This window comes from Tympanuchus pallidicinctus, unplaced genomic scaffold (assembly GCF_026119805.1).
Source record: "Tympanuchus pallidicinctus isolate F22 unplaced genomic scaffold, pur_lepc_1.0 scaffold5, whole genome shotgun sequence".
In the NCBI taxonomy this organism is placed as follows: domain Eukaryota; kingdom Metazoa; phylum Chordata; class Aves; order Galliformes; family Phasianidae; genus Tympanuchus; species Tympanuchus pallidicinctus.
This window is the reverse complement of record NW_026294769.1, coordinates 14,427,136-14,447,671: the sequence shown is the minus strand read 5'-3', so window position 1 is coordinate 14,447,671 and position 20,536 is coordinate 14,427,136. Positions and strand designations below refer to the sequence as shown.

Below are 20,536 nucleotides of genomic sequence, written 5' to 3'. Positions count from 1 at the left end.
CCTTTGACTTCCGCAGCCACTCGCTACGGAGCGCTACGGAGCGCTATGCCTCACAACGCGACACTTCTCCCATGCTCCCCTTCGGGGCGGGGCCGCGGCGTCCATCCCCGTCGCTTCCCCCAGCTCCAGTCTGGGGGCGGCCATCGCCCGCCCACAAAGGGCGGAGCCGCAGCCTCGCTCTGCTCGCTGGGACAAGATGGCGGCGGCCGGAGTGGGCGCGGGGCGGAAGCAGGTGCGGCAGGAGGAGCTGCGGCGTCTCATGCGGGAGAAGAAGCGGCAGAACGCGGACAAGAAGCGGATCGAATCGCCTTTCGCCAAATATCCTCGGCGGGCCGGGCGTGGAAGGCCCTCGGCCCCGATTCCCGTGGGGGGAGAGGGGGGGGGAGGAAAGAAGGTAGCGTTGAGGGCGGGGGGAGGTTCACGCAGAGCACCGCATCTTTCCTTAACGGCGTCGTCACGTACAACAGCCTGGGCCACCTGAGCTGCACGTTGTGCAGCGCGCCCGTAAAGAGCGAGCTGCTGTGGCAGACTCACGTCCTGGGAAAGCAGCACCGCGAGGTGAGCCAGGCGTCAGCCGCCCCGGTCGGCGGTGGGAAGGGCTGCACGGGGGGCCGCCGCGGGCGTCGCATCCCCGGTGGCGCTGGGAGGCCGCGTTGGGTCGGGCCCCGGGCAGCCGGAGCTCTGCTGGGTGGCAGCCCTGCCCGCGGCAGGGGTTGGCGCTGGGTGGGCTGTGAGGTTCCGTGTTGCTCTGGTCCCACATCACATCGTGTGACAGGTCACCAGAAGCGTTACGTTCTGAAATTATCGCGTTTTAAACTGATGGCTAAACGTTCTTGGTAGGAAAGCCTCTTAAACGTTGTGTTTCTTTGCAGCGAGTTGCAGAATTAAAAGGAGCAAAGCAGGCAGCAAGTGGTTTAGCTGCTGGTGCATCGCCTCAGCCTGTCAAGAGAAAAACTGCTGATGCAGAAAGCACACAGTTAAAGAAAACAAAAGGTAAAGAGGGAAAACTTGCACTTGCAAGAATCTTGTAGTTTTACTTGTTCGGTGCTAGGTTTTCTTTTGCTGTACTGTGTGAGCCAATGACTTGAGTTAATGTCAGCCTGTTGCTGCTGAAACGGGAAAAAGTGTCTTATTCTATTCCTTTTCTCTGCACCATTGAGTTAAAATACTCATTGTGATTCATATTCATGAAGCGTTTTCACTATTTTATATTACATTAAGTACAATAAGGCAAGCTATTAACCTGTGCTTAAGTAAGTGCAACAGCCTAGAGTAATCACTACAAACTTAAGGTAAAACCTTATGAGTGTTTTTCGCTTTTGGGCACCTCAGTACAGAAAGGTGCTGGAGCAGTTCTGAAGAAAGACAACAAGGCTTGTGAAGGCCTTGGAGAAAATGCTCTATGAGGAGAGACTGAAGGAACTGGGGTTGTCCAGTCTGGGGAAGAGGAGGCTGAGGGGAGACCTCACTGCTCTCTTCCAGTATCTAAAAGGTGCTAGCGGGGTTGGTCTCTTCTCACTGGTGACAGGTGACAGGATGAGGAGAAGTGGCCTCAAATTGCGCCAGGGTAAGTTTAGGTTGGATATCAGGAAAAACTTCTTTACAGAAAGGGTTGTTAAGCACTGTAATCGGCTCCCCCGGGAGATGGTTGAGTCACCATCCCTGGATGTGTTTAAAAACCATTTGGATGTGGTGCTCAGGGACATGATTTAGCGGAGGGTTGTTAGAGTTAGGGTAGTATGGTTAGGTTGTAGTTGGACTTGATGATCTTTTAAGGTCTTTTCCAACCTGAGCAATTCTATGATTCTGTCGTAGGGTTGGAACTGATAGTAATAAAGGGCATTTAATTTGCAAGTCTTGATAAATGATAATGATAATCTGTAACTTTCTGAATTTGCTGTTGTAGTTAGCAAAGTAGGTTTGCTTTAAAAGCACGGGTTCTAAGAAATGGCTCTTGGCTGTTCTACAGGTACAGATGACAAGCCACATACATCTACGTCTTCATCTGGGTAAGCAGATTATATCACGTACTGTTTTGTTTGTACCTGTGTTGGTTTTTAACCTTCTCATCTTGTTCTTCCCCATTTCTCCTAGCCAGGGGTAATGATTCAATCAGCAAATTCCTGCTTCTGCTCAGTTTCTAATGCAAGTGTATATTCCCAAGTAAGGCAACATCTTCTGTGCAGATGGGAAAACCATAGTATTAACAATAGTGCCTGTGACAAAATAGAAGTCTCTTTGCTCTCACTATCAGACTTGTAAGCATTAATATGTATTATTATTACACTGTCTACTGTAATGAAAATAATTATACTGCAGTATGCACTCCAGTCTTTAATGATGCTGCTGAAGAGATGACTGAAACGAAGGAAAATCTTTTAGTATATCTTTAAATAATATTTAGTATCAAAAACCATTAACAAATATCATCGACTCATCTTCATTAAAATAATTTTACTTAAAGTTCACACAAACACTTATCTTGCAGTTGAACTCTTGCAAAGGAACAGGTGTATTTGAATTCAAAGGATTGGATTTATGCATTTTACTCCCTTGTAAGATTTTTAATGGTGTTTGGACATCAGTATGAGTGGGTAAATGCTACATGAGATCTCCTGTAAAATTTTCTCAGGGTAAACTGTTATTTAGTGCAGATATTAGGTGGTGTTATCTTGACTCTAAAATATGCTTACCTTGCTGGAATTTTACATGTGTGTGTGTAAAATTGTCATTTGAGTGGTTTGTTGATTACTGATGATTGATCAGCGTGATCATTTTTAATACAACCGAGGAAAGTATTTGACTTGGAGACTTGTAGCTATCCTAAGCAAAGGTGACTTTTCTCATTGCTGAGCCTGCACAGATCTTCTAAACTGCACTTAACTGCACTTCTGAGCTTCAATAGGAACACAAAACGTTAGACATGAAGGATATCAAGGTTTATGTGACGTTTGTATGACTGCTGAGCTATGAATTTTGTATTTAATAGCAGATATAGAGATGCGGATAAGTTCAAGTCTACAAGTAGAATCACTGAAGCTGTCATTCCTCCAAGCTCACTTTGTTGTAGGATACTTCTATTAATGTTTCTTGTATTGAGTGTTCTAATACAAAAACATAATGGAAATATCTTTCAGCAATAACCTCAGCATTCCTGGGGGACTTCAGAAGAAAGCAACGGTTGTGTAACCTTCAGACGGTGGATACATCTGTAGCTGCATGGTTTAGCATATTGTACAGGATGTGAGAACAACTTGGTCTTTTAGACTGAATAGACTGCAGATGCTAGAGTCAAACTGATTTTTGTTGCACTGTGTATTCTCTACTAGGCTACCAGCAGATTTTTTTGATGAAGCAGAGCAAAGCAAAGCAAGCAAACAGTTTTTGAAAGGTCCTGGTCCCAGTTTATTGTCAGGAAATTATGATGATGATGATGATGATGAAGAAGAAGAGGAACAAGATCAACCGAATAGATCCTTTGTTATGCACAAAACTGAAATTCCACCTCCAACTCGAGAAGTAATACCTAATTCTCTGCCTGCAGGTAATGATGAATGAAGTGGTACAGTAAGAAGAAGCTGTGTCGTAAGAGTAGAGTAGAATAGTTTATTTGGAAGAGACCTCCAAACATCATTGAATCCAATTACCGGACCACTTCAGGACTAATCAAAAGTTGAAGCATATTCCAAATGCCTCTTGAATGGTGACAGGCATGGGGCATCAGCCACCGCTCTAGGAAGCCTGCTCCAGTGTTTGACCACCTTCATTATAAAGGTGTTTTCCTAATGCCCAGCCTGACCCTGCACTGGCAGCTTTATGCCATTCCCATCCTGCCATCAGTGACCAGGTCACAGCCTGGCACCTCTCTGCTTCTCATCAGGGTGCTGCAGGGAATGATGAGGTTGTTCTCAGCCACCTTTCCAGACTGGACACCTCAATCTCCTTCACAGGACACACCCTCCAGCTTTGCTAGCAGCTTTGTTGCTCTTCTGCAGGTGCTTTCATATTGTAATATCCTTTTTATGTTGTGAAACCTGCACACTGTTCAAGCTGAAGCTGCAACAATGCTAAATACAGTGAAATCACCTCTTTAGTTGGCTGTGCTGCGTTTCACACACCTCATAATGTGGTTTGCCCCTTAGCTGCCAGGACACACTGCTGGCTCATGCCCAACCTACTGGCATCAACACCCACAGGTTCCCTCCTGCTGAGCTGCTCTGCAGCCACTCATTCGCAGTCTGTGCCTGTGTCTGGCATTACTGCATCCCAGGTGCAGCACCCAGTATTTTTCTTTGTTGAACTTCACAATGTTGCTGTTTGCCTGATGATTACAGCTATTGATGGAAAGGATCTTTAATTTTCTGATTATTTCTGTTAGCTGGCTGGTGTATCCTACTGGGGGGAGAGAAAGGAGATTTTTTTTTTGGTGGTTTGTTACTGTGCAGTGTTTTCTCAGCATGTTTATTGCTTCTTGTTGTAATTGCTTGAGGCTGTCAAGTAGAATAATGTGTAACTTTCCTTCCCTTGATTCAGTAAGGTATTAATCTAAATTCCTGTCTGCTCGGAGTTTTGTACAGAAGTTTAACAGTTCTTTCTGCTCATAGGCTTCTATTCTTTCTTTTAGACTTCTTTGACAGCAAAACTATGGCTGCTCCTGTAGTTTCACATTCAGGATCCATACAGAAACCAGAGACACAAGAGAAGGTAGTAGAACGGTAAGCAGTCAGATGAAATATTGTAAAATTTGGCAGCTGTTAATAAACGTTACCCTTCCAGGAAATACAGATTGCAATCACTTTATAATTTGTCATATTGTTAAATTGTATTTGGTATAGTTTCTATATATGTCATAGGAAAGTGTGTTGCACACTAGGGATAGGAGCAGTGTCATACAGTGTCAGACATCTTTATTTGCAAGTTTTAATAGATGATGCATTTGAAGCTCAGTGTCTGATTTTAACTGTTTGAAGAAAACTGTTGACTGGTTTTGTGGCAGTGCTTCAGCTCTCTTCTACACTTTTTCACATGTCGGTTTGGCCTTTCAAAAGTAGAGACTTGTATTAAAATGTCTGGGTATGCACTCCCCCAACAGATAATTTGGGAATCCTAAGCTACAGCTCCTGTTTTGGCAGTGAGTTTAAAACCTGTCTCTGCAGTCCCCTGCGAGTTAGTTAAGACCAAAGCAAAGAAACAAGTCCTGTAGCCAAAACTTAGGCATAAAAAAGACTTCCTTCATTTCTAGGTCCTTCTGTAAGAATTAAGGATTTTATTTTTGACTGTTTTTTAACTCCACAATAAAAGAGATTATTATAAAGAGCTAACTTGGAATAATCATAATCAAACATTTCAGGAAAGAGAACACTGCTGAGGCTCTGCCAGAAGGGTTCTTTGATGATCCTGAAGTGGATGCAAAAGTAAGTAAGCAGATCTTTTTCTGCTATTTGATTTATTTCTGTAGGTTGTAGTAATTTTCTGGATGCTGAGGATGATTTGCCAGTAATTAGTTGTACCAGTATATAAGAAAAGCAGTTTCATTCTGTGTTAATTAAAAGGCATGAAAAGGTGTGTAAAGGGTTTCAAAATATCTTTCAGAATGTATTTTCAATTGCAATTGAATTTTCAATTATATACATTATGTCCTCTCCTCTGAGAGACTCTATTGAAAAGCATAGGAGTTACTATGTGATGATATTATTCAGCCTCCTGGAATGGGAACAGCTAGATTATGGCAAGCAGCATCATCTCTAGTACTGGCAGACTACAGCAGTGAATGTGGTTTTCAACTGTCATCTTTTATTGCTGTGGGTTTTTTCATAACGTGGCCGTTCTCCAAAAAGCCACCATTTAAAATCTTGGAATTTGGTCACATTCATTCAGGCTTCCTTCAGCATTGTGCAGTACTGAGCAATAACTGAAATATATGCTGCTATTGGAAATATCAGCTTTTTTTTTTTTTTTTTTTTGGTGGCAATGTTGTTTTGTGTCATTTAACACAGATTCCATGGCTTTCTTGTTCTTTCTTTCTTGTTCTTTCTATCAAAACAACAGCATTCTTGACACAAAATGTCATTTATTTTCCTTGTTCACACTGTGGTTTATCTGTTGGTTCATCTAAATTGGACTATGATTCAGTGAATAATGCTTCTCTATGTTCATTTAGTCCCACCGGCAGAATCACAAGCTTAGGTTTCTCTTTATTGTGGCAAGTTTCTTTTGGCACTACTCATGCACACAGCTCTGCGGTGGAAGTAAATATGTTTGAATAATGACTTTTTGAGTATTAATGAGATAAAGAGCTAAAAAAGATCTGTGGTGTAACACAAGACTGGTGTGTTATATTTTTCAAATGGGAAGTTGCACCATGGTGTGGGAAACTTGTACAAAGTGGGAATGTCTATCAGGCAGAGGAGGGTATGCTTATATCTGGGAAGATGTAGTGATGGTTGTTAAGGAGCTTTTCTTAGTCATTTCCTTCACTGATAACATGTATGAGCGGGTACACGTTCCTTTAGGCTTTCTTGAAATTGATTTACAGCTGTTCTTCTTAATCAGCCCTTTCTAAGTTTAGCTGACATGAAAGGGAAGGAAAACATTTGTGACATCACATTGGAGTGACTGCAGTGATTGTGTGTTGAAGTCATCTACAAAATAATTATTTCTGGAATTAAGGTAGGCTTTTTGGAGAGGGGATTGTGGACATGGAGTATGCTGGTTCTTTACATCAGGAACTTACAAAGCATATAAATTCTGAGTTTGACAAATAATATCTTTTAGCATTTCAATTTATTGTAAGAAATACAAATAATTATGAATTACAAAGGACAACCACAATGCATAATAACACAGTACGTACACACATGATAAAAATAATCACAAAAAAGAAAAAGGAAACGATGACTTCCCAATATGTAGTTTGCCTGGAAGCTTCTAATATCTTCTATAAACTTAATTCATGCTACTGGATTTTGTATAAGCACTCAGAACAAAGATAGCAAACCATCCTCTTTACTGAGATGATGATTGTTGTGTTACCAAAAAGAGGAAAGAAGACAAGAAAAGCTGATGTAAAAAAAATGTTGTGTTTCTGTACAAACTGCTTAGTTCTCCTAGCTATACGATTTCCATCTTGTCCAGAGCCAAGAATAATCTCTCTTCTGACACACAATGCATGCCACAGCTTCTAACCTTGAGCTGTTCTGGTTATGCAGGTAGATTATCAAATTTACTTAAAAGCACAGTCTGATTTTGATTACCTTATTTGTAAATCTTAAAGCATTTCTTGCACCTACTTTATCAGTCCCATGCTGTCTACCATGGAACAAAAAGCTTCACTTTAAATAAAAGTGCTATGTAGCTATCTATTTCTTCTGTTAGCCAGTAAAATCAGGTGAGATTTGCAATGTAGTCAGACTGTCCTAACACTAATGACTTAACATTTTGTGTTATGCTGAAAACAATTAGCTTACTACTTTTTGAATTGTGTGATAGTTCTATTGTATGACTGAATAGGAGAAGAATTCATCCTTATCAACTGACATAGTAAAATTACAGTTCATTAAATCAATGGGATTAGTCATTCTTGTTAGTCCAGATATCTCACACCATACGTTTTTAGTCAGTTATTCTGTAATACTGAAGTCAAGCTTCTTGTTTAAATCCAGTCAGATTTTTTCCTCCAAAACAACTGTAGTGCTACAATATCAGTTATTTCATTTACTAATATATATATTTTCTGACCTGTTTGTCTGAGAGCACAGCCCAATCTGTGCTGGTTTTCCAGTTTTTTTAGTGTGTCCAGTGGCTCCCTAGGCAGTAATCATCACTAAACCTGTCTTCTCATGTCCTTCAGGTGCGAAAAGTTGATGCTCCAAAGGATCAGATGGACAAGGAATGGGATGAATTTCAAAAGGCAATGCGACAGGTCAACACAGTAAGTAATGGAGTCTATTTTTATTGATTCTAAATTCTATACACAATAAGGAGAAAAACAGTTTCATGCAGCTCTGTGAAGTGACTGACATGCATTTGTCAGCTGTTTGTCTGCAATGCAGTGTATGATTAAATGCACTTTATAAATGAGCAAATGATTCTTCCACTCAAGGAACATCAAGTTGAAAAAAATTCTGATGATGAACCAGTCAATCATATATTTAGTTGCATTTATTAAATTGCATTTAAATAAGATATATCTCAAATCAATGTTCTGTATCCAAACAAGGCGTAATTATGGGCTCTTCTTTGGATGAGATGGTTATTTTAACCTCAAAGGAAAAAAAAACAGAAACAAAAAATGCCACACTCATTTGTCTTTTTGGAAAAGGATCTATAAGGGGTCTGTAACCTGGTTTCATGGTTAACGTGAGTGTACTGCAAAGAAATCACGAAACTTGGGAAGGGGACAGAAAAGTTTGTGTGTGTGAGATGGAAGTTGATCACAGTTTTTCTTGACTTCCAGTTTTTACTGTATAGCATTGCATGGCAAGTCTTCCTGAACAGGTTTTTCTCTGCTTTTACACCATATGAAACTGTTGTTAAGGATATATCATGTTCTCACCATTTCCCTTGAATATTTGCCAGTTTTTAAATTTTTATTGTAAATAATCACTCCTACATCAAGTGCTAAGGAGGTGGTGCAAAAAAATTGTCATTGCTCATTTTAAAGCGCTCAGCACTATAAACAGAGGACATATTCATACAAAAGCAGTAGTGGGTACATTTTACTAGCATTAGCCATTCGTATGATTCTTCATCTTAGAAGGAATCTTCTCAGTTATGCGTGGACCATTGACTGCATAGCATCTCCCAGACATTCAGATTTGAGAAAGTAAATGCTGAAAAAAATAACATGTTAGAAATACTTTGGGATCTAGAGGAAAAACTTAGCCAATACTTTTAATAAGCTTGTGTAACTAAGTACTGGGATATAGCTCCAATTCCAGCTTCTGGCTTTGAATGCACATGGTTTGTTGTTGCAGTTTCAAATAGTGGAGTATGGAGAAATTCAAAAAGTTAATCCCAGAGCAACCAAACTACTTTTGAATTTTAGTTTTAAGAATAAACATTTGAATTTGTAATGAAACCATATCAGTCTTCTCCTGTATATGCCTTGAGTCCTTTGTGAAGGTGTATATGTATAGCAGGTTGACAGTTATGAGATACTTGATTTGGGTAGAGGGAAGGAAGGGAAGACACAGATGCCAAAAAGGAACAGCATTGGAGTTTAGGGTGAATTTTCTTAGAGCTTTATTTGTTTAGATTTCAGAAGCAATAGTGGCAGAAGATGATGAAGAGGGACGACTGGATCGTCAGATTGGTGAAATAGATGAGCAGATGTAAGTAAATCAATTTCTCTATCAGACTGTTCTTCAGCAGTAATGGATCTCAATTCGACTACAGTTACAAGCCTTTTTTAACTTCTAATCTTCTTTTGGTAATTGCCTAAATATTCGAAGGAGAAAGAAAGACTACCTCTAGTCTCAGAATACCTGATAAAAACATGAATTTTGGTGCAAAGGAATTTCAAGTTTGTTACCATAATATTTTTTTTCCTGAAATTCTTCAAGGCTGCTTGTGTTCTTACTGCCTTTAACTGCAGACTGTTTCACGTTAAATTTGAATTCAAAATCAAATCAATATAACACTCATATCTGAAGGCTGAGGAAAATATTGAGCTCTGGCTGAATGTAAGTTATCATTTTGTGGGTATACAAGGGGAAGAAGGATTCAGACAATAATCTCTCCTTGTTGACTCTTCCAAGCAAACAAGAATGAAAAAAAAAACAAAGATTGATTTAAATCAGGCTGATACTTTGATTTTCAACAAAGTATCTTATTGAATTGGCCAGAATTATTGATATAAAAATGTATTTTGAGGATGAGAACTTCTAGGTAAATAGAAAACTGAAACTCTGTAACTTCATTTACTTCATGAATTTCTAGTATAGTCCTCAGTAAGATAAAGTACTTGAATGCTTGTGATGCCTTTTTGTCTTTAGTCCTGAGACCTCTAAAATACCAAAATGAATGGCCGTGTGATGTGTGGAAGAAGACTGAGGTTCTGTGTTATTCTTAAACCAATTTGTGGTCATATTGCAATTTGATTACCTCTCATTGCTAGAGAATTTACCACACCTCTCCCCTCCTTTGGTCTGTTTCTATTTCATTAATACACAGAAGATCCACTATCATTTTTAGTTGCCACACACACAGAATGGTTGAGGTTGGAACGGACCCCTAAGATCATCTAGACCAACCCCTTATTAAAGCAGGTTCCTTACAGCATGTTGCACATGGGCTCGTCCAGCTGGGATCTGAATGTCTCCAGTGAAAAGTTGGTGGGAAACTGCTAAGCTTTTCTATATTCAGAGTTGGAGAAGCAGATCCATCAGAGTTAAAAAAAAATATATATGCAAAAGACCACAGATATTAATAAGTGATTTACTTATCAACAGTGAATGTTACCGTCGCGTTGAGCAACTGCGCAACCGCCAGGATTTGATGAAGGAGAAATGCAAGGAAGCCATGAGATTAAGAGCAACACAAGAGAAAGAGGATGAGGCTATTGGTAGTGAAGATGAAGAAGAACTGCAGGATTTGCTGTCTCAAGACTGGCGGGTGAAAGGGGCTTTGTTGTAGCGTTTTTGCAGCGTGGCTGATCATCACTGTTATTTCCATTATTAGAAGTGAGACGTTTTTGTTAAATATTTATTTAAAGAGGCTTGAGAGATGGTGAAGAGCCAACTGTGTAATACAAAAGAGACAAAGAAAGAAGCTCCAACCTTTGTAGATTCACAGTGGTGTATTACTGTAAAAATTGTACAATGCAAATGTTTTATGATATTCAATGTACTTTTCTTATTAATAAAACTGATTTCCTACCAGAGCTATTTTAATGGGATTGGTAAGTAAGCGAAGAACCTAGCTTCTGCTAACATTAGATATATGGAGACTTGGGCTGTTGTGTATAGAAGTACTGGACTACCAGAAGTGACGGTTTACAGAGATTTCCCATGTGGAGTAGGTAGGAAAAAAAATCTTAGGCATTTATCATCTGAAAAGTTCATAAGCTCTCTTCTCTCCATGGACCTATCCCCTTCAATAAAACATTTGTTTTTTTCAGGATCTTTCACAATTTTTTCTGTGTATGGAAGTGCCAAACTCAGAAATGTTGAACTACAGCTTTTCCACTGTGGTAGGTAGTACTGAAGACCTTTCTTTATAGTATCTTTTGCTTAACATGGCCATAATATGGCATACCTCACATGCTTTGAACCAGAGGGATAGTAACACAATGCAACTTCTTGCATAACCACAGATCGAAAGTGTAAGAAAATACCAGAGAAGAAGATACCGCACTGGAAACTGCTGAGGTAAGATCACTTGTTTAGCTTTAAATACAGGAAGTTGTACAAAGATAATAAAGGAGAGCATCTAAAATTGATTTATGTTCTGATAAACACAGATGAAGTGAAACTTGAGAACCAAAAGATGTGACAAAGCTGTGACACGGAGGAGAAACAACTACCTTGAACTTTGGTGAGTGTCTCTTGCATTTGGTTGGTTTTCGTTTTATTTCCTCCTTTTATCTTTTAAATTAAGCATATTTTTTATTTTGAAAATATAAAAGTATGTCAAATTTGCGGAGGGCATTTGGAAAAAATAGGAAAAAATGAATAATTTAGTGTTTAATTAGGGGATGAAGCACTGGCTGGCCAGAGGCTTTCGAGTCCCCTTGGAGATCTTCAACAACTGCCTGGACATGGGCCTGCTCTGGGTGGTCCTGCTGGGACAGGAATTGGGCCAGATGGATCAGGAGGGTCCTGACAAGCTCAGCCATGCTGTGAGCCCGTGATTTCTATCAAAAAATAAGGTTGTGAAGGAACAGCTTAATTTCTTTTTTTTTTTTTTTCCAAATACAATAATCTTAAAACAAGCTGGTAAGTCTTTAAGTAAAGAAAACAAATCTCAAAGATGTTTATTAACCAAGTAATTTGTAATGCTCACTTAGTTGTCCATTAGTGAAAGGCATAGCTTAAGAGCTGTTCCCCAGCCCTGTGATTTTGAAACAGATAAATGATTTCATGGGGCAAAATGAATGTGCATGTGTTTGCAATGCAATTTCCAATACCACTGCCTGCAGGAGCTGTTAGTACCCACAGGCTCAGCCTGTGGCAGTTATAAGTACTTACTGGTAGTTAAATGTTCTCTGCTAAGTGCACAGGTGGTAGTAATCTGTGTGCTAACTTCTTTCCCACCACACAGGAGATAAATTGCTGTTGTGGCTTAACCCTCTTCTCACAACCACTTCTATATTTGGTACAGTAGAGCACAGAATTGATCATAAAACAAAATAAAACAACACACCTAATGGAAAACGATGTTGTCATTTGTTAATGTGACTGTAATTCTTCCTTGGAAGCATCTAATTTTAAAATTAGCTTCAGAAACAGAAGTACTGTGTAAAAAAAGCATCAGTGTTAATTTGGTCAGTCCTCCTGTCAATAAACTCAGTTTGAGCTGAGTCAAATTTTGCTTATTACAAGCCACAGTAATTAAAATTCCCTGCATTCTGCCATCTTAGAAGCGCTGAGCTAAAAACAGCTCTTAGGAAAATTTAGATTACTCAGGTATTTTCAAACCGTACACGTACTTTTTTATGTTATAATAAGGAACTTTTACAGTAAGAAATCAGACATTCAGCCAGTAGATATCTCACTGTAGCTGTCTCAAAAAACAGAAATTGCTTCAGAAATTCCCTTTCATAAGATAACATCAGATGAATATGACAGTTCTCTTTCATTTCAGTTACTGTCTTGAGACATATGCTTGTCTGCAGGGTGACAGCATACTGCACTGATGCAGAAACTTTGCAATTCAATCAATATTGTGTTATTTCCTGGAACCAATGACAAGAGAAGCAATATCTTCTTCTATCCCTAAGAAGTGTCTTTGGGCCAGATTTCCTGCTGTGAAGCAGTTTGTCTTCATTTAATCTTCTTTTCATCACTTTCCCTAGAACTACCCTGACTTTTTTTTTTTTTTTTTTTTTGCTGGGAAAAGAAATGCAAGTTATTCCCTTGTGTAGACATTTAGACCAGGTCTTTCCTTCCAAGAATATACTGAGGCACTAACATCTTGGTTAATTCATTGGTGGTTACAGTACTTATGGTGGTTATAAGAGACCTGTGTTCAAATCCCTCTCCTCTCTTGTACTTTGAACTTAACAACTCCTCTGATCTAGTTTAGCCTGTTGTTGTCTTCTTTGTAAAGGTTCTGCCATTATAAAATGATTCAATTTTTGAGTATGTAACTTTCTTGTCTGATAAACACAACGTTCAGCTGAGAAGAGACAACAAGTGTTCCAAGTATGTAGCTTGTGCTGAAATACATTCATCAGAGATTGAGTCTATGCAAAAACTAAAATAATAATAATAAAAAAATATATACATATATTTTAAGACAAAATTTAAGACATTTAAGACAAAAAAAAGCCTAACTACCCAACAGGGCAACTTCTGTTGCTGCTTGCCTCAGGTGGGAGGTTCAGTGCATGTTCTGTGGCTGTATCCTGTGCCTCCACAGAAGTAACCAGTTCATGCAGCCCAGCGAGGCTTTAGCACTTAGCAGGTGCCTACACTGGTGGCAGCCTTGCTGGTTGTGCTGTTAGCTTCCCTGGAGCTCTGACAGCTGTAAATACACACTTTGGGGCCCACAGTTTTATCTGACAATAGAAAGTGCTCTGCCTGTCAGTAGTGGGGCATGTTATGTGGCTGAATGTGTCTGTTTTTGTTTTCTTTTGTTGGCTATTCCAGGCAATGTTTTTACCTTTTTTTTTTCTTCTTCTAAAGAGGCACAAGACTTGACTTCATTTGAGGTGTTAGCCAGAACTCTGATAACAAATGGATGATGTGAAAGCTGTGGAAGTTGTATTATTTTTCAGATGGTAGCTCACAGTTGTGTGGGAGTGACCTTTTCTGTCAGGTGCACGGGGTTTTTTAATCTGCTTTTGGGCATGAATGGTTTAATTTTCTGTCTAGGATAGTATTCCTTTTTTTTTTTTTTTTTTTCCTCCAGATGTACCTTCTTGTGTTTTGTTTTCCTCTTCTGTATGTCAAAGCTATTCAGGAACATTTTCTTGCCATTCAGAAATCTTTTCTAGCTAAAATCATTAAATTAAAATCAATACTCAGCTTAGATCTTAACATATTTCTTTCTTTGTTATTTTTGGCAAAATGCTCTCAAAATATTTCCTTTTTTCTTGCTATATCTACATCTTCATTTTACTCCTTATCCCCCCCAAACACACACATGTGCCCCTGAACTAGTTTAAATCTCAGTTCTGTCCTAGCCAAGTCAGAGCTTTGCCTAGCAGCTTCACTGGGACACCGAAGTCCTGACATGCTTTGTGTTGAGCTGCAATAATGTGTGTTTTTTTTTTTTCTCTCCCCTTTTTTTCCTTCTCCTTTTATTAGCCAGTGCTTGCTATTTAGGAAATGTAAGATACAGATGTCCTCACTGCAAAAGCAGCTTCAGCACCCTCTTGAAGAGTAAGAACTTACATTTTGAGAAGTAATAACATACATAGAATTTTATCGGGTTGAAAGCAGCCTAGGATTTGAATAGCTAATTGAACACGGAGTCATGCTTCCTGCTTGCTGGGGCGCAATGAAGCATTCTGAAATCTTCCTGTGTAGACTGCCCTTTTTCTGCATCTTACTGAAAAAGCTGTTAACTTCTGTGCTTTCCAGGTCTATATGCACATCTTGGATATATCACAGTTCCTGGCTTCGAATCAAGACCCAGATCCATTGTTGCTCTTTGCACCCTATTTTTCAATGCAAACAAGAACGTTATACTGCACAGGTACCCAGCGAGGGCCATGAAGGGAAGCCCAAGGTAAGTACGAAGACGTAGTGTATATTTTAGAGTGACGATGCTGTTTGTAGAATTAGGCTCATATCACTAAGGATGCTACTCACACTGCCAAAAACTTTGGTTGCGCAGCATAAAGTGGTACATTTGAAAGGACTACCAAGGCCCTAAAAAGGAGAGGTGGCAAGAATGCTGCAAAAGTGCTGCATGCAGCAACAACTTGGAGCCAGCCCATTTTTCTGTGTGAACAGAAAACTTGAGGCTGTTTCTATAGTGCTTCAGCAGATCCAAAGGGAGGTGAATGGTACATGAGGTATTTCAGGATGGGAAAGGCTGTAGGCCAGTACTCCATTCCTCCTTTTTAATGATACAAATTGTAATGCACCTCCCAGCTGCTGGCCTCTTTTCCTGACTGGTGAAGGGTGCTCCTGGGAAGCCCTGTCACTGGACACTGCTGCTGGGAATAGGAAAAAATGAAAAGCTTTAACAGTGCCGCGTGCAGTACTCAGTTTTGTTCTTTTCCCAAATATCTGAGCTTAAAATAAGCATAGGAAACACATGAGAGATATACAAAGCAGTGGCTTCTTGTAGCAAGAGGCCAAATTCTGTCTCTTCTGTGCTGTGTGAAAAGTACTTCAGGAGCAGCTTTGTTAAAAGAAAAAAAGCAGAAAATACTGCTTGCCATGCTAATGACACAGTCTGGATCCATCTAATCATGTGCAGAATTGTCATTCCTGAGGACAAAAGTGCTAGTGCACTTTCTTGTACTGCCAGTATTGCACAGTTGTTACACTCTTTCCCAATGAGCACTGGGACCTGAAGCGTGATGATATGAAACCTTTAATCATTAATGAAAACAAGCAATTTGTCTATGATTTTAGTTTGACAATCCATAAAATAGTGTTTCTCAAATGACAAATTAGCAACTTGGTTACAAAGAACAAAGTTTAAACAACACAACAGTTGTATGCACAAAGCTACCACGTCTTTTTTAAATCAGGAAAAAAATTTATTTATAAAAACGTCTCATTTAATTTACTGTCAAGTCTCTAGCTGAGTACAGTGATTTTTAGAACACTAACAGCCCATGCTTTTATACAGATTAGCTAAAGCATGAACATCGATGGAAATTAATCCTCGAAAATTGCTTTGCTTTGCTTTATGTTATGACCCACAACAGTGTTAAAACTGGAGCAACACAAGAGTTAGGAAGCACAGTTGCTTAAAGAGTAAAAGAAGTATTTTCTTTTGATGTCTCAGAATAATAAGAAAGTTAGAAATGGCAGAAACTCCTCTGTAGATTAGTCCATAAAAGCATTGTCTCATAGGGCTTTGGAAAAGTCCTGTCTGGTGGCTAATGCACTAGGGCAGGATGAGATACATTACAGAGCCCCCAGGCCAGTAACTTCTGATGACAGCCTAAAATGTAGGAACAAAAATGAGGAAAAGAAAAAAAAATGAAAAAAAAGAGGAAAAAAAAGAAAAAGAAAAAGAAAAAGAAAAAAAAATCTTCTCACTATTAAAAAAATAACACTTGAGTACAACCAGCATAGAACAGCATTTCAATGCAGGCAGGTTTTCTCACACAGGTTGTGTTGGTTTTGTTTTTGTTTTTTTTTTCAAATGTCAGTTATTGGAACAGTTACAACAGTTCGGAACAGTTTTACAGCGTTTTTCTAGAGCTGTGAAATAGCTGAGGTACCTTGACATTATTTTCAATTATATTTAAAAAAAAAAAAAAAAAATCCAACCAAAAAAAAACCACCAAAAACCCAACACAACTCAAACAACCAAAAACCCCATCTGGATAAGTGCAACCTGTAACAGTGGCAATTCTACAAACAGTTACAGTGACACAACTTAGTGCAAAGTTCCTAAAGGTGAAGAAAAGCCCACAAAATACAGAAATGACACAAAATGCTGAAATAGTACTTAGCCCTATACAATAATAATAACACACTTTGAAATACCATGTTTTAAAAAGTATTGCATTTGCACTGTGTTTTTAGTTTATATTAAAATGCACTGAATACAGTTCAATTGTTAAAGCTTTGTGTCCAAGGAGTGCAAAGTGGATGAATGTGGCGGGCTAATGGGATTCTGGGTTTGGAAGTGGTGAGGAAAACAATATTGCATTACTGAGTTATGCAGCAGAAATTAAAAAGAAGGTGGATGGACAAACAGAAAATGCAGTTAAAAACTAGTTCCAACAGCTAGCAACCAGCCATTACATCACCCAGCTCTCTTCAACTTGGCTGCAATTGGGCTTCTGACTTAAATAATCTGGATGTAATTCTTGGGAAGGGATGCTATCTATCTAGGCAGCAATCTTTGAATGTCATTTGATGTGCACTAGATGCACAGCTACAGGATGAGGGGAAATGGCTTTAAACTGGCAGAGGGTAGATTTAAATTAGATATTTGAGAGAAATTCTGTACTGTGAGTGTGGTGAGACACTGTAATAACAGGTTGCCCAGTGAGCTTGTGGATGTCTCCTCCCTGGAAGCATTCAAGGCCAGACTGGATGGGGCTTTGAGTAACCTGGTCTAGACGGAGGTGTCCCTGCCTATAGCAGGGGGTTGGGACTGCATGAGCTACAGGTCCCTTCCAACCCAAACCATTCTATGATAACTACAGTGCAATTTGAAGACCTTATTAGGAATTAATGTTTTACAGAAACCTACGGGAAAACTGAACGAAACTTTGGTTGAACAAAGTCTGCACCCCTTGAGGTCACGGGATTTATTCTGCTGGTTTCAGCAAGTTCTGCAGCATGTATGCTGGGGCTGGATGGTGCGTGGCATGGGACTGCACTTCGGACCTGTAGGTAGGGAGGTGGCAGAGGGCTGGTGTGTACCTGCTCTCAAGCAGCTACAGGAGCAATTACTGGTAATTTGGAAGAGTCACATGTCAAAGAGAAAAAAAAAAAAAGGTCTGTTCTCCCTTCCTGCGTTTATTTCTCCAAATTACGGTTCCCTGAACCAGAGAAAATTTCTAAGAAAAGCTTAAGGCGCTACTATATTTTTTTCCTCATTGTCTTCCAATTGTTCACAGGTCTGTTTCAGCCCCAGAAGCGTGGCTTGCTGCCCCTGCGGGCGGGGGAATGACGGGGCCTGCAGGGCCCTGCGCAGCTGTTGGAACTAGTTGCTGCCGGGCGCCTGGGTGTTAGTCGTTATGGCAAGTGGAAGACGGTTGGAGGTGGCAACATTAACACTAGCAACTGAACAGAAAAGAAAAAGATGCCATATTGTTTCCTTGATTACTAGGATCTACCACAGACTCTTGGTAGAGCTGGCAGAGCTTGCATTGTGTCTCATCCCTTCAATATGGAGCAAACTTCTGGCGGTCAGATTTCTTAACCCCGCTCGTCGAAGGAATTTTGGCAGTGTAAGCGGACAAATTCCCCGTGGCCCCCGCGGCAGCCGCGGCATTTAGTGCCAGGAGTGGGACAGTTTTCATGCCAAGCAGACTGGAGACAGGAACGGCATAGTGGGTGGTTGGCAGAGTTGGTAGGGGAGGGGGGGTACTGACGGTAACGGCGGAGGCGGCCGCCAGCACGGCCATGGAGGTGGGGGTGGAGGTAGGGGTGGCAGACTGAGAGAGGTTCATGTTGAGGTCAACAGGGGTCGTGACGGAAGCGGTCTGGGTGCTGACTTTAGCCATCTCTAAGCTGCAAACGAAGAGAGGAAGAGGAACAAACAGGTTGGGAGGGTCCAGCCAGGGCGGTGGGGAGGGAGAGAGGGATGGACAGATGGACGGACGGGGGAGAGCAACCACGAAGGGGCGGGGGTTAGATAGGTGGGCGAGGGGTCGGAGGTGTGGGAGGGAGAGGGAAAAGAGAGAAAAAAGGGAAAATGAGGGTCAAAGGAGGAACATGTTATGTGTTAAAGAAGAGAAATAACAAAAGGGTTTTTCATGACTCGATGGTGAAAACGTTACTGAGACTCTAAAGTAAGTTCTTTCAGAAAGAAAAAAAGGGTTGAGGGTTTGGCTAGTTTATTTTACACGTGAGAAAAGAAATCTAAGGAATGCAGGTAATGGCAAAAAGATGGAAAAAACAGAACTTAAAAGTAAACTTAAAAGAATTATGAAGTTTACTCCCCAGCACTGATGTAGTGAATTTTGCTTTCCAGAATCTTACAGTAGTTTTGAGAATGGGACACGGGGGGTTTTGGTAATTTTTTCAATTGGTCAATTTTGTGACAGAAATAGTACCCTTGGTCATTTTGCTAGGATGAGAAGCTGTTAAGCAATGGTTTGCTCTTCCCATGTAAGGTGTCAAGTTCTTGTTTCACAAAGTTAGTCTCATTTAGTTCCCTGTGAGGTCAGTGTGCATTTTTCATATAAAACAAACCTGATCAGACAGTATGTTCACTTAGGATTGTACTTCCCCTGGACTTTTTTTTTTTTTTTTTTTTCTCCAAATCACAACAAAATATTTATGCAATCTAATTATAAGGAAATTAGGAAAAAAAAAAAAGGAAGACTGGAACAACACCCCGGCTTCCACAGCAGTGGTATCCATTCTGAGCTCATCACAACGATTACAGTTAACATCACCCAACAGCTGACAGACAAAGTACTACATTGATACAACATAACATAAACATCACACAGACCCAGAGAGCACAAGGCAATTCAGAGTGACCCAACCTCTTACTCCAACAAAGTGAACGGCTCTTTGGAGCATGTAGGTATAAAACAACATTCATTTCACCATAATTAAGTCCACTCACTGGAAGGCCAGAAGGCCTGTATGCTTAGGCTTTTCTCTGCTTTTTTTACACATTGAAATATAGTAATTCCAAGAGCACATTGGTTTTTGTGGGTTTTTTTCATTTGTTTCTTTTGCATGACAAAATGTTTACCTAGTTAAATCTTTACTTTGATATGTGTCTGTTAACAGCTTATGCACTGTGCTTTGGGATCAGTAAACAATCTGGAAATGCTAATTTTGGTATGTGTTTTGCATGTAATCACCTGGGAGGTGTTACTGCCTAACATAAATGGGACTACGGGTTAGCAAATCATTACAGGCTCCCATTATATATGTGGCAGCAGAGTGAGCCACCACAGAGAGGGCTGCCTGGCAGGGTACCTGCCACTTATTATCAAGTCTCATCGGGTCTAGGGGAAACTTCCCAGCTAAGGGGGTCAGTCAGTAACAGTAGCCCAGCTCCTCACCCAAGCAGCAGAGAGGAATGGTTGCTCTATGCAAGGCATGGGATAACCTTGCATTTTCTCATTTGAGATTTATGTGCAGCTGTGAGGAACAGCCCCAGTCTTCTCATGGCCAGAGAAAGTAACAACCAGAAGGCATGACCCCTTGTAGTGTGATGGTAAGCACAAAAGCAATAAATGATCACTAAATGGGCAGTGATGTTGCTTCCCAAAGCACTGCTGCTAAAGGTGAGGTTAAAGGATACCTAATTCTGATCTGAGCTGGAGAAAGGAGGAGAGGGAAATGTTTGAGTACTACACTCCTCCCTCAAAAGAAAAGGGCTCTTGTGATACTAGTTCATCAGATACTTTTGCTGGGAAGTTGAAAAATGTTTTATCTGATGGGTTGGGATGGAGGAAGGTAATGTGTGAAATGTAGACCTGCTTGTGGAATGTAAAACTTAGGTTTTCTTGCCCTCTGTTCTGTGATGTTTATCTGCCTCG

General features: G+C 40.1%; 2 protein-coding genes across 15 annotated transcripts in view; one reads left to right on the top strand and one right to left on the bottom strand.

The window, feature by feature from the left end:
* Positions 1-158: 158 nt before the first annotated feature.
* ZNF830 (zinc finger protein 830) lies at positions 159-11,121 on the top strand. The gene is made up of 10 exons (XM_052704594.1): positions 159-318; positions 459-558; positions 873-993; positions 1,970-2,009; positions 3,330-3,544; positions 4,625-4,715; positions 5,351-5,414; positions 7,850-7,930; positions 9,256-9,332; positions 10,452-11,121. Exons 1-10 carry the CDS (start codon positions 197-199, stop codon positions 10,633-10,635), a joined length of 1,095 nt encoding a protein of 364 aa, XP_052560554.1. The 5' UTR covers positions 159-196; the 3' UTR covers positions 10,636-11,121.
* Positions 7,618-20,536, bottom strand: part of LOC128091440 (poly(rC)-binding protein 3-like) — a 479,014-nt gene continuing 466,095 nt past the window's right edge. For 9 of the 14 annotated variants that reach the window (XM_052704578.1, XM_052704579.1, XM_052704577.1 and 6 more), the window contains one exon: positions 16,304-18,542. In XM_052704578.1, coding sequence (XP_052560538.1) covers positions 18,194-18,542 — 349 coding nt within the window. In that variant the 3' untranslated portion in view covers positions 16,304-18,193. The other 5 variants (XM_052704588.1, XM_052704592.1, XM_052704593.1 and 2 more) reach the window with 2 other exon arrangements.

Excerpts from the sequence above, each read along its gene's own strand:
- ZNF830 (XM_052704594.1), top strand. The coding sequence starts at position 197 with ATGGCGGCGGCCGGAGTGGGCGCGGGGCGGAAGCAGGTGCGGCAGGAG. Across the intron at positions 319-458 it reads ATCGAATCGCCTTTCGCCAA|GTACAACAGCCTGGGCCACC; the intron begins ATATCCTCGGCG and ends CGGCGTCGTCAC. Across the intron at positions 559-872 it reads TGGGAAAGCAGCACCGCGAG|CGAGTTGCAGAATTAAAAGG; the intron begins GTGAGCCAGGCG and ends GTTTCTTTGCAG.